At 41.4% G+C, this 16073-nt stretch overlaps 1 protein-coding gene across 1 annotated transcript in view; it reads right to left on the bottom strand.

Annotated features, from left to right (window-relative positions):
• Nucleotides 1–16073, bottom strand: part of nek7 (NIMA-related kinase 7) — a 58829-nt gene that overhangs the window by 22737 nt on the left and 20019 nt on the right. The window contains exons 2-5 of the mRNA XM_058637501.1: nt 14585–14672; nt 8109–8249; nt 7222–7284; nt 2905–3015 (exon numbers count right to left, since the gene is read on the bottom strand). Coding sequence (XP_058493484.1) covers nt 2905–3015; nt 7222–7284; nt 8109–8249; nt 14585–14644 — 375 coding nt within the window. The 5' untranslated portion in view covers nt 14645–14672. The remainder of the gene's footprint in view (nt 1–2904; nt 3016–7221; nt 7285–8108; nt 8250–14584; nt 14673–16073) is intronic.

Here is a 16073-nt window from a genome sequence, read left to right as displayed (position 1 = left end):
TCTCCTCTCGGTCAATCCCTTGCCTAACCAAGCACCATCTCATTTTCTCTATGACCTACAATGAAAAGCACATGCATTCCTAAGAACAGAGAGAAGAAATTTGTGGTACCTTCCAAAAGTCTCCCATCTGGCACACAGCTCTTTTGTTAAGTACAGCTTTCAGTGGCACAGTGGTTTACTTTGCTTTTTGGTGTATTTTTTTTATTTATTTATTTTGTTTTGAAGGGCTAGACAGAGTTGCGCAGTGTCATCTAAGACTCTGGTCCCTCTCCAGAAACGCCAGTGATGACAGAACCTCAACTTGATCAACTTGATCTTGAAAGACTAAAAATTAACAATTGATTATAAACTCTTCTTCATACAGCAGTGTCTAAGACAAAGGATATGTAAGAAATATGGCTACTAAAAGGATTCAGTGCAAAAAAAAAAAAAACTGACTACAAACAAGGCAATTACTGTATAAACAGACATTTAGCACAGGAAAAACTTATAATAGATCAACAGTAGATGAACTTCCATCTACTATGGAAAGAGAATGGCAATATCTCTAGAACTTTCAAGGGTCAAGGAGGAGAAAGGACAAGATTATCCTATATCCGTTTCATAAATCCACTAAACAATATATGAAAGAAAAGGAGCAATGTTGGGAGAATAGAAAGAGGGAGACGGAAGAAGTAAGCACATATTATGAATGCAGTGAAAGGAGGTTAAGGATGTAGGTGGTGTTAAGAAATGCAGAAAATGAGATGAAGTAAGGTGTGCGTGAAAGAGAGGGATATAGATAGATGGAGAGATGGAGGGATAGACCTTGGCCTACATCGAAACAAAGCGTCAGCAAGGAGCCATTCTTCCCCTGCCCTCCCATTTCCATATCAGAGAACTGTTTGATGTCAATGGGGGAGCACATAGACGCCCACCAACGCTACCACCACCGCCGCCGCCCTCCTCTCCATGCCTTTAACAGCAAACACTGCACATGCAATATTCTGTAAGTGCATGCAAATCAAGGACCATTTGATTTCATTTGAATTCTGAGATGGTCCGAGACAGAGAGAGTAATGGAGAATGAAGGAAGAGAGAGCAGCATTGAAGAGGAGATATCAAAAAGAATAAAAAATGTTAAATTCATGCATTGGAGGGGCAGTCTGTTTTACATATGGAAAACTGTACAATCTGTTTACTTCACTTTACAGCCAAAACAGTGGTGGCCAAGCCCCAGCAAACACCTCTGGAGTGACACTATTACATTAGAGAAACAAATAATTTGGGACGGTGCAACAGACAAATGATGTGCGTGTGCACATGTGTGTGTTGTTAGCAGCAAAATAGGGAGAGGACACTGTCAGAATTCTCCCAGCATTCTCAATGTCCTGACTGAGATAGCAGTGGTGCTCAGTGGTTTGTTATCTCACCTCTTCACACTGCCATGTCACATCTTAAAATGCATCTCTGAACATTTGAGTGTGATTCTCTGGTTGTGAGTCATACTTGGCTTACATGGCATGGCATATGTATTGTACAGTATGCATACAGAGGGCATAAGGGTGTGCATCTGAATTGGATGTATACCAGAGAGCGTATGTGTGTGCCAAGCCTGTCATGTTCACTCTCTTGTACCACTAATCCTCGCCTCTCCTAATTTGCTGTGTTGAACTATGCTGATGTGGAGCTGCTCAGTATGACTGCAAACAGCTTGTCGAGCTGAGCTGATACAACACCACGGCATCAAATATGCATGGGAGAAGAGCGGGCTTTTTACATGCACACCACTAATTTGCTATACTGGCAGGTTTTTATAATAACTTTAGATTTAGTCTAACTCAAAGACAAATAACAGTAAGACTGGGACCTTATCACAACCATTTTGAACAACCATGTTCCTTTACCTGCTCAAAACTCTACCGCAAATTTCTTGACTTAAAATCTATAAGATTAATGTCAAACTTGACAAACCTATGTGGTTCACAGCCACATTTTGTACTTTATTCAACTTATATTTTGCAGATTTCTTTGAAAAATGTGTTGCTGGCTTTAAGAAAAAAAAATAAAAATAAAAATATATATATATATATATATATATATATATATATATATATAAGAAAATCCATTCATATCCAAATCCATGAAATTCTGTAATATTACTACTTCAAGATCTTGCATGTAAAAGATATGAGGATAAGTTAAGATTAAAGCCAGATAAGCTATGCTCAGTATTTCTTTTATACCCCCACATACAAAACATGCTGGAAGTTCAGAACAATTAATCACAGCTAGATTTTTTAACAACTTCCCTTTCACAGTTGAGGCACATGTCACCTATTATGAGTAAAGGAGGTGGCAGGAGGCCTTATAATGGCTGGTTTTGGTTTCATTGTGGACTGGATGATTCAGAGAGACTCAGTGTCCAGGTATTTAAATGCCTGTAACTGCCACAAACCGCAGACCCCCTGCCACCATCCATCCACGTCAGCGGTTTGTAGCTTCCATATTTCTCTCTGACACCAAATGTGAGACGCAATGTTGGACAAGCTTTTATTGTTGTTGAATAACGTCCCCCAAGGCCCCAGATGCATTAAAATCTGTTATCCAACTTCCACATAATATTAAAGCAGTTTTGGATTGCTTGCAGGTTAAGTAAAAAGCAATTAAATAAAAATGAGGGTCTTGCAACTGCACACACAATCCATAAAAGCAAAGTAACAAGTGTCAAAGTTGGTCGCAGAATTGTTCCTTACATTAGATTAAAATTGCTGTGTATTTTCACATAGTCATGTTATTTTTATGTGTGTTAGTGTTTCTGATTTTTATTTTTTGTCCATACCAAATCAAATCAACTCTCTGCTCTTTCAGATGCGCAGACAAACGTGTGAGCTCACAAGGCAACTGTTGTGGTGATTTCCTTACCTTGATCATACGTGAGAGGTCCCCAGCGTCAGCTAACTCCAGGACTATGTTTAGCTCATTGTCCTCAATAAAAGATGCATGGTACTTTATCACATTGGGATGGTTCAATTGCTACGGGAGGGAGGGAGGGAAAAAAAATATGTCAGAGAGATAAAGGAAAAGCAAGCAAAAGACATGTTGGTGACACTTGTCACATTAGGACTGTCCTTCCTTGGTCATACAACCTAAACCAAGAGTCAAAATCCTTCCTTGTACTCTTCCTTGGCTATAGATAGCAGCATGTTTTTAAAAACTAGTTGGACAACCAAGATCAAAACAACCTACCAGCTGATAAATAGCAGAGGTTTATGCTGTGAGTCATCAGCTATACTTTCACCACCAATTAAAATAAAACTGTTAAATCAATTTTTGGTACATGGACCTAATGAGACGCTTTTGTCCACAAGTGTGACAAAGCTGGCTGACATGTCACAACAACCCTCTGTCTGTTATGACAACAACCCATGTGCGACACACGCGCGTGCGCGCGCACACACACACACACACACACACACACAAGCATGCACAAACACACACACCCCTGACAGGCTGACATGGATGGCAGAAAAACAAGCATCCCGGGTTCATCTCTCTCAGAGATTCCTTCCTGTTGGTTGGCCAATAAGGGAGAGCAGCATTCCCTGTAGTAAGCACAAAGCCTCTATCCTTCCAGAGCAGGAAGAGAAAAGGAGGAGGGTGGGAGTGAGGTGCAATGAAGGGAAAGAAACAAATGACACAGTGACACAGACAAGCAAAAGGAATGATGGGAGACAGAACTGGGAAGGGTGACGGGGTAGGGAAAGAGAACAAAGGTGAGGGGGAAAAAACGAACAGCAGGATAAGGTGAAGAAGGTGTGTGTGTGTGTGTGTGTGGTGGTGGGGGGTGATATGTGGAGAGTTGGAGGTGTAGAGCTATGTGGCGTGGCGATGTTGAGTAGATGGGGCCCGTGATGCAAGCAGACGGAGCGGTGTGACAGCATCCTCCACTCGGCTCCTCTCTGCTGTGATTAAAGAAATGTTCATGCTCTGGATGATCCAGACAAGAGGGGAAAGGAGAGCACAGTACAGTACACTACGCTACACTACACTCTCCACTCCATCTCTTCATCCCTCCACAGTCCCCTTTTTCCATTCATTCTCCCTTTCTCATGCCTCCATCTTTACCTCACCCTCCCTTATCCTCTCTTGCCATATGTATTTTTGGCTCCGAGTGGCAGTTCTGCACAGATCCACACGGTAGCACAGCCAGGGAGTGATGACAAGTCCCCTCCTCCACCCAACCCAACCCACTCCTCTTCTGCAACTTGAACCTCAGGCAGAGGATGCAGAGAAATGAAGAGATATGTTCACATGCAGATGTTTATGTAAATGATCCCCACTGCACTACAATCATTCACTGGGAAATATCACATTGAGACTTGCTTGATTATGTAATTACACATGCTGGCTGAGACCCACCAGTGTGTGTAATTACTTAATCATGCAAGACTGTGCGATATATTTGTTGAGCTGGTGATGTGTCTCAAAGAACAACACACTGACTAATGCAATCTGATGACGCAAAATTAACCAGGATAATAAATTGGGTTAAAGCTATGAAACAAAATTACACACTCATGTACAGCTGAGGACGATGTAGAGACAGAAGCTTCTGTTATCCGTCGCCAACAGAAATCAATAACCTGTGCAGTATGTCAGTATGGATGGAAACTTGGTTCATTGAAAAAGACATTAAATACACATGCAACATGCAACAGGAACGTGCAGCACTGCTCAAACAGACCTAAAGAAATGAATTTACAGTGTGTGTGTGTATATCATATTAAATGAAGCTGCTTGCTGCCAGTTCTCGGGTTTGTCAGTACACCACTAGTATAATCTAATCATATGCAGAATCCAGGCATGCACGCTAGAGGCTGGATACTTGACCCGAGTTCGAACAAAAACCTAGGAACGATGGTTGGGTCCTGTTCCGTCATGTTATCCAAACGGCATATTTGATCAATGTGTTAAAACAATCTACTTGTAGCCCAAATAAAACAATGTCATCGGACTGTTATTTACAAGTTGCACATGTGCACATAATCAGTGCGACTGGCTCAGGTCAGGTTCAGACAAAAAAAAAATGCTTGTGCAGGTCGTTGGTTACTACTTTCTTATATTTAGATATGTTTCAGACAGAAATAAGAAGCAATATACACACTGAGGCAAACAGACATGTAACACACAACACAAAGAAGCAAGCACACAGATATCATTACAGCTCTTCAGCTCTTCTAATTAGGGCAGATCATTAGTCTTTAGAACACAATCCAGTCTTGATACCCACAAGCGGGAGGAATACACAGCTGTGGGATTTGAAGAATGGTGAAAGTAGCAGATTGGCAGGGAGCAGGCTATTTTCTGCAACCAACATTCCTATCAGCAAGGGTTTAGACAAAAGGACAGAGTGAGAAGTGAGATTCTCAAGTTGAAATCGTCATGCCAGAACGGGAAAACACAGATGAATGAGCAGACGCAAACACAGACAGACAAACAAACAAATAGGCAGACTGTTGAAAGGCCATGACTGAGAGTGTGTGTGCATGTGTGCATGTGTGCCAGTGCCTGTGTGTGTGTCATTCCAGTCAGCCCATGCCAGTGTGCCTCTCATTATTCTGATTTGGCTGTGTCTCCTGTTGGCCTGTCTAGCGTGGATAAGGCAGAAGAACCGTCTCTCTCTCTCTCGCTCCCTCTCACACTCAGCCCTTTATTATAGGGCTGGCTGGGCAGCACAGGATCAAGCATAACTTCCATGTTCACTACTAATGAGTTTACAGGACGAAAAGAAGGGAACAAAAAGCTGTGAGGGGGGAGAGAGAGAAAGAAGGAGATAAGGTTATAAGCGGGGCTACAGAGACATTGTGTGAATAAGGTATAGAAAGAAGAGATAGAAACAACCAAGAGAGAAATGACAGAGAAGAAGTAGAGCTGAAACAATTAATTGATTAATCGACAACTATTTTGATAATCGATTAATTGGTTTGAAGCTTTTTTCATGATAAAAACAAGATTTCCGATTGTTTAAGCTTCTTAAATGTGAATAGGTTCTTCATTTCTTTGCACTGGATAACAAAGAATTCATTAAAAGTTCATCATTTTGGTTTGTGGACAAAACAAGACATTTGAGAACATCATCATTTCCAGGTTTTCCAGGTTTGATGAACACCGATCAACATTTTGTAAGGTTTTCTAATATTTTATGGACGAAACAATTCATTTAGAAAATAATGGACAGATTAATCGATTATGAAAATAATCATTAGTAGCAGCTCTACAACCCAGCCCCAACTTCTCTTAGGAGGTCAGGGATACAGACCCAGGCAAACTGGGCTGTCGAACGCCATCAAGCCAATGATGTGCGACTCAGATTACAGATCTCTACAGGGTCTCCCCTGCATCCGAGTATCGCTATCTTTGATTGGCCCAAAGAGCCCCAGGAGCTACACTCAAGTGTTTGAGTGGCACAAACTAATTGGTTTTGTTTTCTTGTTCTCACTAATGTGTACGTGCGAGCACACATTTGTGCACAAACTCCCTGCAGTGCACACACGCACACACACTGAGCGGCTGCATATATGCGGTAAAGTGCTATGAGGGATGTCTGGATGCACACAATCAAACCAAGAACACATACCACTTTGACACACATCTACAATCTTTCAGACAGAAAAATACTGAAGCTGTCATTAGTTGTTCATTAGTATTTGAGAGCATCCCGACTGACACATTTAAGATTGGTTGATAAATGAATCCTCTTCAATGGAAAAAAAACAAAGTACAAGAAGTATGGGGAGAGGGGGGAGGCAAAACATCAAGAATCACATGAGGGAGGCTGCTAAATTTCCATGTTGGTGCTCTGTTGCCCAGCTTTAAACATGACAAGAAGATAAAAAACAATAGTTTTGGCATTAAAAAAGAAGTCAATGTGAGCCTGGAGGGATGTAGCACTGCTGCTCATAATACACACCAACTGGAGTCTCACACACACACACATATTCATTCACTTTTTAACTTGTGTGCACAAATACAAAAAAAAAAAACACCCCTCTGCATTCATATCATGCAAGGAAGCGTGCACACATGTGCATGCGCCACACACACACACACACACATTACACACATCCATGCCGTCTGGTGCAGATCAATTGTTTTCCTGTGGTGGAGGGTCTCAGCTGAGGCACCTTAAGAGAACAGAGCACAGCGCTGGCGCTGTCTCCCTCCTCTCTGGTTCTTTACCTTAAGGAGATCTATCTCTTTGATGCAATCTTGCCGAGCTTTGGCATCCATCAAGTCGAATATCTATCAAGAGATCAAAAGAGAAGAGAGGGAGAGAGGGAGAGAGATTATGACATGTTCAAGAAATGGTAAGATGGATGTGGACCCAAAAGGTGGAGAGAAAGAAGAGTGGGGGGAAAAAAATCACTTAAACAGAAAACATGGTTGCTGTTATCTAGACAGTGGCGTTAGAGTGACTACAGGTGTTTCACATCTGAGTAACAAGCACATATCACTGTATAAGCCGTGTGTATGTGTGAGTAAATACTTCCTCACAGCAGGATAACATCCAGGTTTTGTGTACGTGTGGGTAAGTTGGTGAATACTGAATGCACTGTTGCCTAGTGCTTTCTCATTGTATGATCTGTTGGCCTTCTTCCTTCAAGATGCCTTGCAATATTTGATTAGGCTTGACTGGGCTGTTAAGCACTTTTGTAATATTTGTTAAAAGAAAAAGTGCTATATAAATAAACTATTATTTGTGGTAGAAAATGGATGGATGGATGAGTGGGGAGATTAGCCTTCACATGCCTATTACACCTCATCACAACAAAAATAACAATTTACAAAGCATGTATGGGGTGGTTCTGTAGTGTGTGTACATATTCATTTCGTACTCTTCATTTATCAATATGTGTTTTTGTTGGTGCGTTGATTCATAACTTTCTACGCTTGAAGAATATCCTATACGCCCATAAGTGTGAGTACACACACTGTATATTTCTATCTGGTTGTGTTGCTTTATGAGCGACAGACACATTATGGTACATCCAACATAATGATTATTAGAGAGAGAAAAAGACTGGTGCACTTTGCTTTTTTGAAATAACTTGTTCGCTGTGCATTACCTGAACCTTCTTCAGAGCCACTGATGTGTTGTCTAGCAGATACCTCGCCCGATACACCTCACTGAACTGCCCACGGCCAATCTTCTTCTCAATCTGGAAGTTAGCCAGCGAATTATGACCCATATCTGGCTGCAGTGGTTTCTGGAAGAAAAAAAAGAGACTTTTAAAAAAAAAAAAATATCCATATACATACATTCATTAGCAGGGAAGCAATATTGAAACTGAGAGAGAAAGCACAATACATGCTGCTGCCGTGCAGCACGGTGAGCTCTTCATTAGCACTAATTAGCTCTTTATTGATGTAACAAAACTCATTTTTCATTTCACACTTACTCACTTTATTGCCATGTAACACATTTAATCACAAGGATTATTCCTTTTCAATATTAGGGCATCCATTTTACCTAACAGCATGTGTCACATGATTGTTCTGGTTCAATCATGTTGAACAATCAATCATGATCACACCTCCAGCAAAAGCCAGGCACGTGTGTGTGTGTGTGTGTGTGTGTGTGTGTGTGTGTGTGTCTGTGGGCACACACACACACACTTACACAGAGTGCAAGTTCTCCTCTGGTACTTATGTCCTCTCATAGTCTAGACTTGTAGGATATGTTAGCAAAGCAGACACTGGCTCCAGCCCTCCACAACCATCACAGTTTAAATGGTTTAGCTAGTGGCATAATTTGACTATGTGTTTACCATAGAAGTGCAACTATCTCCAGATTACTGAGAGAGGAAAGGATGAAAGCTGAAGGATGTGGGTGAAACTTTAGAGGCCTAGCTTCAGTAGTTTGTTTTGCTGAGAGGCTGCTGTAGGCTTCTCATGATTTGACTGGCATCGGGCTGATGTGTCACGCTATCAAAGGTCCTGAGGAATGTGCACATATTCATCGGCAGCATCACACCACTTCACCAAAACAACACACGGGTGGGGGGAACGTCATGTTTCTGTTATTTGTTATGTTGGCAACAAAAAATAAAAATAAAATAAAATAAAAAAGCAACGGCAGACAATGAGTTCAAAAGAGCAACAAAGTAAGAAGAATTGTTAACATTTACTTAGAAAACGGCAGAGGGACTGTAGCACGTACAGCCTTGCAGATATTTTAAATTGCAGAGGTTGACAGGAGACATTTTGGCACCAGTTCTTAATCATATACTTTTTTTCTTACCTTACTTTTATAAGTGAATTGAGTGTGTTACCATGTAATTCATTAAACTATGCCTTACATCTTCTAATTATCACCCCTGGCTTTATGGCTGTTGTTCTATGGCTCAGGTTACCTGGTTTTAAGTAAACAGACAATTTGTCTTGCTTCCTAGTTCCCCAAGATGCACCACTGACAGTCTGACACTGAACCACAGACTACAAGGTTCCTCAACACCACAAAATTCTAAACTAGAATGAGCCCCTTGGATATGATGGCAGAGGACAGAAAAAAATCACTGAACAGGCTGCATGACCTTTACAGCCATTTGGTAAACTTGTAAAAGGCGTCGGTGGGTGCAAACAGAGGGTGACAGATATCAGAATGCCACATGTCGCCAACGCCTCTGCTAATGTGGCTGTGGGAGCAGCTCATGGGCAAGTGGCTTAAGACAGACAGAAGGAAGACGAAGAGGTGGAGAAGGTCAAATTTTAACCTCTACACCACCAAAACCCACAAGAAAGTAGTGTCATCACACTTGTTTGATTCACTTGTGTTTCACAGAGTTATCACTGAATACAACAAAATGTTTATCAAACTTTACAGAAGCCTAAGCCCACATGTTCACATTAATTTCCACGTCCTTGCATGGTCCCAGTGTTGCAAAATGATTTGCAATAAAATAAATGACGACAAACAGAGTAGTTCAACAAAGGCTGGGGCTGGGTGGGTGGGTGAGGAACCAGTTGAAGCACGTCATTGTTTTTTGGTTTTTTTTTTTTTTCTTAGATGAAAGTCAATGAGATGCCCTGTCCATTTAACACTGCTGACATGTGTGCATTATTTCTGCATGGGCCCACCATCATAATCCCATGCTGTCTGAGAGTCAGGCTGACAGCGAGCATGGCACTCTGCTCCACAAACCACTGTTCAGCATTACCCTAGCTCTTAAGAACAGCTGTTCCACTTTGGGATAGAATATAACACAATGCTTTAACAATACGAACACACAGTTACAATAAGTAATTCAGAATAAATGAAACTGTATTATAAAGATGTTAAATGTAGAAATATGTGGCCATATTGTGCTCGATAATAATGCATTTGAGAAATGATGCAGGATGGACAGTTTGAGGTGTTAAGATCAAGAAGTGAGAGAGAGAGAGCGAGAGAGAGAGAGAGAGAGAGGACAAGGGGGCATTGCTTTCAGTCGCTGCGTGGTAGCTTGACAAATGTTAGCATGAACCTCTAAAGCGCTGTGACAACCGCCTGCTGAGAGCACAGTCTTGCTAATGTGTCCTGGCATGCCAGCCCCGTAATCACACATTTACATATGCAATGACCTACATTTGCATGTCAGATCGCGCACTGTCCGGCATGATTAACAGTGGGCACCTCCCCGTGTGGAGTCGCCCTGGGTGGTAGCAGAGGCCATGCGAGGGTGGAAGAGAGGGCTGGAGGGAGGGCGGCTTTTTTGGCAGCCAAGGGGCCGGGCTGCCAGGCAGGATTATGTCAGCCAGCAGCCCCAGCATTAGACACTTCATTAGAGCTAATCTGTTTAGCAGTGGGCAGTGTATGTAAACTTCACAGGCCATTTGCGGCACCTCTTCGCCCCCTGGCCAGGCCTTCAAAGGGCAGCCAGGCTGCAGCTGACTGACAGGCTGTCTCATCTGCCGCACACGGGTGTCACACAATCGGGAGCTCCTAGCTGAAACACAAAGCCCTGACGCACACCACACACACGGGAAGTCACAGAGGAATGACCCTGATGGATGTGGGGTCAATAGCTCAACAAAATTGATAGGGTTATACAGACAACTGCATGTAAAACCCTTAACTGGTCTGATCATTCACATGTATAATAAAATTGAAGAGTTGCCTGGAGTTTTCAGAATAACAAGTCATGTGTATCATGTTGATTTGAATGAGAAAAGTGTGGCACAAATCTGTGATTAATATGCAAAATGAAGTTTGAAATGCCTTGATTAAGAGTCCAGGTACTTTTCTACAGAATTGATGAGACCAAATCAGGAACGGAATCTTCTAATGAATCATTTCATCATCATAAGAAGAAATAAGTGTGTGTGCGTGCATGTGTAAGGAGGATCTTTCATAATTACTTGATCTTTGTAAAACACACTTTCTTTATCTTTTTCTCACCTAACTTGTCTGCGCTGTACAATGTGGTGAACTTACTCTTTTCACTCACATCATTCTGGTTGGTGATGCAGACAATGGAGGGAATGGAATGGAAATTAGGTGGCAGCCGTGCAAGGAATTATGGGTAAAGACTTTAAGGGACAACATGTCTTGGGTATAAAGGTGACACACAACCGCCATGGGCAACTCACTAGCAGGGGGATTGAAAGAGAAGAGCTAGAAAGAGAGTGTGCAAAAAAAAAAAAAAAAAACGAGAGCGAGAGACAGAGAGAGCGGACAGACAGCTCAGTGGTGGAAGTGTGATACAGGCTGCCTGATAATGACACCATTGCCAAACACAGCTGACAAGACACATGGTGAGTGGAAAAGGGGATGCAGAAGACAGGGAGAGGGGAAAGAGGGTGAGAGGGGGAAGACAAGCAGCAGAGGGAAGAGGGTGTGATGTGACAGCCCAGCAGTGCCAATGGCTGCCACAGAAAGGCCAGCGGCGGCAGAGAGGTGCCGTCTCCCATGGAGAGGGACAGAGGGGCATGCAGGGATGGATAGAGAGAAACCTGGGGCATGTCCACACCGAGTAGGCTATATCTGAAAACACATCTTTTCACCATGACATTTTGTCCACACTGAGCCAGGATCTAAAAAAAAAATTAACCTGCAAGGTGGAATGAAGCAGAACATTGGCTATATTCTTTAATGTGATTCACAAAAAAATGATAGAATAATGAAAGAAAATTACTGGAAAAGGCAAATAAGAATCTCGACCACTAAATGCATTAACAGGAACAATTAAAGTTCCATGTCTTTCCAGCTACAGGTGTACAGACAATCTTCCATCTTCATTATTATTTAATGTACACAGGAAAAGTCCTAAAGCAACATCTGAGTTTGGGTTATGAGCACTCAAGGCATAATTTGCAAAGTAAATTTTTTCTGGTCCATGTCAGACTTTTCATACATTTGACAGAAATACTCCCTTTATTTATTTTTTGTTTGGAGTTGTTTGGAATCCTGCTCAAAGTTCCTGCCAGAATCCATGACGCAACGGATCATGCAAAGCCACATCTAAATAGCTAAAAATATTCCTGTAAAAAGTGTGATTTTTGACACAACTGGAAGTAAACAATAGAGGACATTTTTATCATCGAGATATGTATAATCGGACAAACCGTGATGCACAGTGTTGTTTTCTTGGCTTTCATAATGTAGTGTTTTAGTATGCAAGTCAATTTCCTCAAATATGACCTCAAAACTCAAATTTGGACACAAACTGTTCATCTGTAACAATGTTTACAAGATTAGCTGAATAAGTGTGGATGTAGTTTCCAAGAGAGAAAAGGATGACTGTGAGGGGCGGCGGAAACATCAACTGGCAAGCAGAGGGTCTCTCTTCCAGTCTCAGCAGCCACCAGCCCCCTTGAGCACAGCATCATGCAATATTAATTCTCAGCTAGTCAGCCAGTGAGCCCGCCAGGCAGTTACACCGGCAGGATTCACCCCAAAGGTGCTTCTCGTTCTTCTCCTCTCAATCTGCTCCACATCTGCACCGTCTTGTCCCAGTGCTAACAGACAGATCTGTGTCTGTCAAACTCTGCAGTGACGATCTGATCTGAGGAGGCCTCCTCGCCAACCCTCCCACTCACTCAAAGAGCAAATGCACCTTCAAAACCGCACACCTTTCCAGCTCATCTCGTTTACCTAATGCATATGCATCATACCTCCGGGACCAAGAGAACTGATAATGCAAGCGATCCAGAAAATCCTTTACGCCATGCACAATTCAGATTTCTTCATTTTGGAAAGTGTGAAGCAGATAGAGGACTTGCTGAAAGACAACCATCTGGTTTCTGGCTAGACAGCCATCTACATAACCGACTCTCTTCCTCCATCTCCCACTAAATGTGAAATCATTCAGATGTGCTCTGTCAAAGTGGAACAACATGATGTCACTAAAAAGTTCACTGAGCTTCCAAGAGCCTAAGCACAAAAAGTGTGGCTGGAATTAAAACAAAGTGCTAGAAATAGATTGGAAACACTGAGTGAGAAAACAATAAGCCTGAAAAATAATACACAACTGTTGAGAGATCAGCACATGATCTGGTGTGTGTATATGTGTCTGTGCGGGGGTGTTGCCCAAGTCAAATTAATCATTAGAGCTTTTATCTGACTTTTCTTCTGTGCACAACCCAATTATCCTTAATTTTGCAATTACAAATCTTAGAATAAATTAACCCCCTTGGCAATTTCAGTGTTAATGTTGTAATGCCCTTGCATGCGCAGGAAAAACAACAACTGAGAGAGAAGGCCTATTTTTAGTGTTATTTCTTTTTCAGAAAATGAATACTCTGGGGTATACGGATGATCCTCTTTGTTTAAAGTCTATTCAATAGTTATGGAGGTAAAAAAACATCCTACTGGAAGGAAATCAATGGGCCTAATGTTGGAGGGCGGTATTAAAATCCAACAATGACCAGATATGCACAGAGCAAACCTGAGAAGTATTGAACCAAGAGAGGCATGTAGGGAGGCCAAGCTGTACCGTCCTCCAGAGCTCAGATCAATAGAACCAACTCAACATTCATCCTCTGCTGTCTATTTCACACAGGCTACAGTGGTCTGAAGGATGTTTGGAATTTAAGGCAAATCCTGACCGACACGCAAAAGAGAGCTAAATTAAAGCAGTTCAAAATGTGAAGGAGGTGCTACATGTTATGCTTGCGATTGAATGGATGAAGGCATATATCATTGTAAATGATTAAACACTTCCCAACACTTAAATAATTGAATTAATCAACATCAGGACCAAACCAAGATATTCCATATGGATAAAATCTAATATTACATCCGTCACAATCAAGTATTTCTGTTCTACACTGTAGATGGCAAAGTAGCACACAAATCTGCATACTTACCTGCTGGCGGAGAAAGCCTAACAGACACTTAATGCAACAGACATGACTAATAGTAATAATTAATAAGGTTGTCATGTTTGTGTGTGTGTGTGTGTGTTTGTTTTTGTGGGTGGACCTGTTTTTGAAAAGAATTAAGACGTCACAGCCCTATAAGGAAACTTAACTGTTTAAGAAAACAGATTTTCACCATATGTGTCATCTTAATTTACAAAGCAAGATTGCAGTTTGACTTGTGCACATCTCTGTGTGGGGTTACCTGGGGCTGGAACACTGGCACGGCTGCTTGCTGTCCTTGTGGTTGCGTATCCATATCCATGGTGTTTGGAGCTTGATCCTTCACACCTCTGAGGAACAAACATTACAATGACTGTTAAGGTACAAACACAAGTCTTTTCTTTTTAACCCAAAAAAAAAAACACAATCCAAAATAAGTATCAACCTCAATCAAGTGAACTAAAGTTTGTTGTTGTTGTTCAGCGGCTGGTTACTGAACACAGTGCCCGTGTCCGGTTTCAGCTAAACTAGATCCTACGTCACGCCTGTGGATTTGACACTCTTTCTCTGGATCCCTCTCAAGTTTCAGCATGGCACAGATACAGCAGACAGCAATTCTAATGAATCTGCATTTCCCTGGCATTCATTCAAGGATCATTGAAAGAATTATTTCCTTAGATTTACTAGTTTTACCAGGATTTATTCAGTTCTGTTTAATTTTCTGTTACATACATGGGACAATCAGAGGTAAGTATGTTGGGTATGGGTGTATACCATTGCACTACAATTTGCTGCATGTTGAGGCATGTAGCCTGGATGCAAGCAACTTGCATAAGCTAGTTCACCAACATTTTCCTGGCTTATCGACGCACTTAAAGATGGCAGTGGCATATTGGGTTTCCTGAAGGAATATTTTACACAGATATTAAACAATGTATGACGAATGCATATTCTAACACATGATTCTTGTCTGCTCTCAACATGTGTATGGGGAAAGAACATTACCAAGACAGATGTTCTGCACACTAATCCATATAATATGCTCACATAGCCCCACAATTAACACTGATTTACCCAGAATTTCCACTGGAAACAATGAATGACACAATGGTTGGTCATCCTCAAGCACATAAACATGTGTGAGGTGTTTGTGTGTATTCAACATTCAAAATGAAGAAAAAGGAAAATAGGTGAAGAAGTAATAACATGCAGAAACTATTGACAGATGCGTAGGAAAAAAAATTGGTACCTTGCTCATTTGATAGTCAGCAAAGGAGGAAAATAAGAATTAAGACGTTGTCACCTCCAAGGTGACTGTGTGTCTGAGGTCTAAAAATGTCCCACACTTTTCATACACAAGCAGCAATGCAAATATTGAACAGTATTATACTGTGGGTACGATTGATTCATTGTGAAACAAACATGACAGAAGTGCAAACAACAGCAAAAGTAGCTGTGGCAGCCATCTTGGAATCCCATGTCAGGGTCGGTGAGCTTGCTGCGATTTTTTGAGTTGGGAAGCCAACTTCCGACTACAACTATTGTACTAATAATAGTGTAAACACGTGACAACTGCTATTGTTATCTTAATACCAGTGATTCCTATTATAACGTAAATGTAATTACAATCATATTACACAAAAACAACTGTACAGAAAAGAAGTTTGTTAAACAACAAATAAAACAAATGAAAACTACCTGAAAATACTTGATCCATAAATAAATATGCTCTTCAACCTTTAACAGATGCA

Source organism: Solea solea, chromosome 9 (genome assembly GCF_958295425.1).
Source record: "Solea solea chromosome 9, fSolSol10.1, whole genome shotgun sequence".
NCBI classification, from domain to species: domain Eukaryota; kingdom Metazoa; phylum Chordata; class Actinopteri; order Pleuronectiformes; family Soleidae; genus Solea; species Solea solea.
The sequence above is the reverse complement of the archived record's forward strand: the minus strand, read 5'-3'. Positions and strand labels throughout refer to the sequence as shown.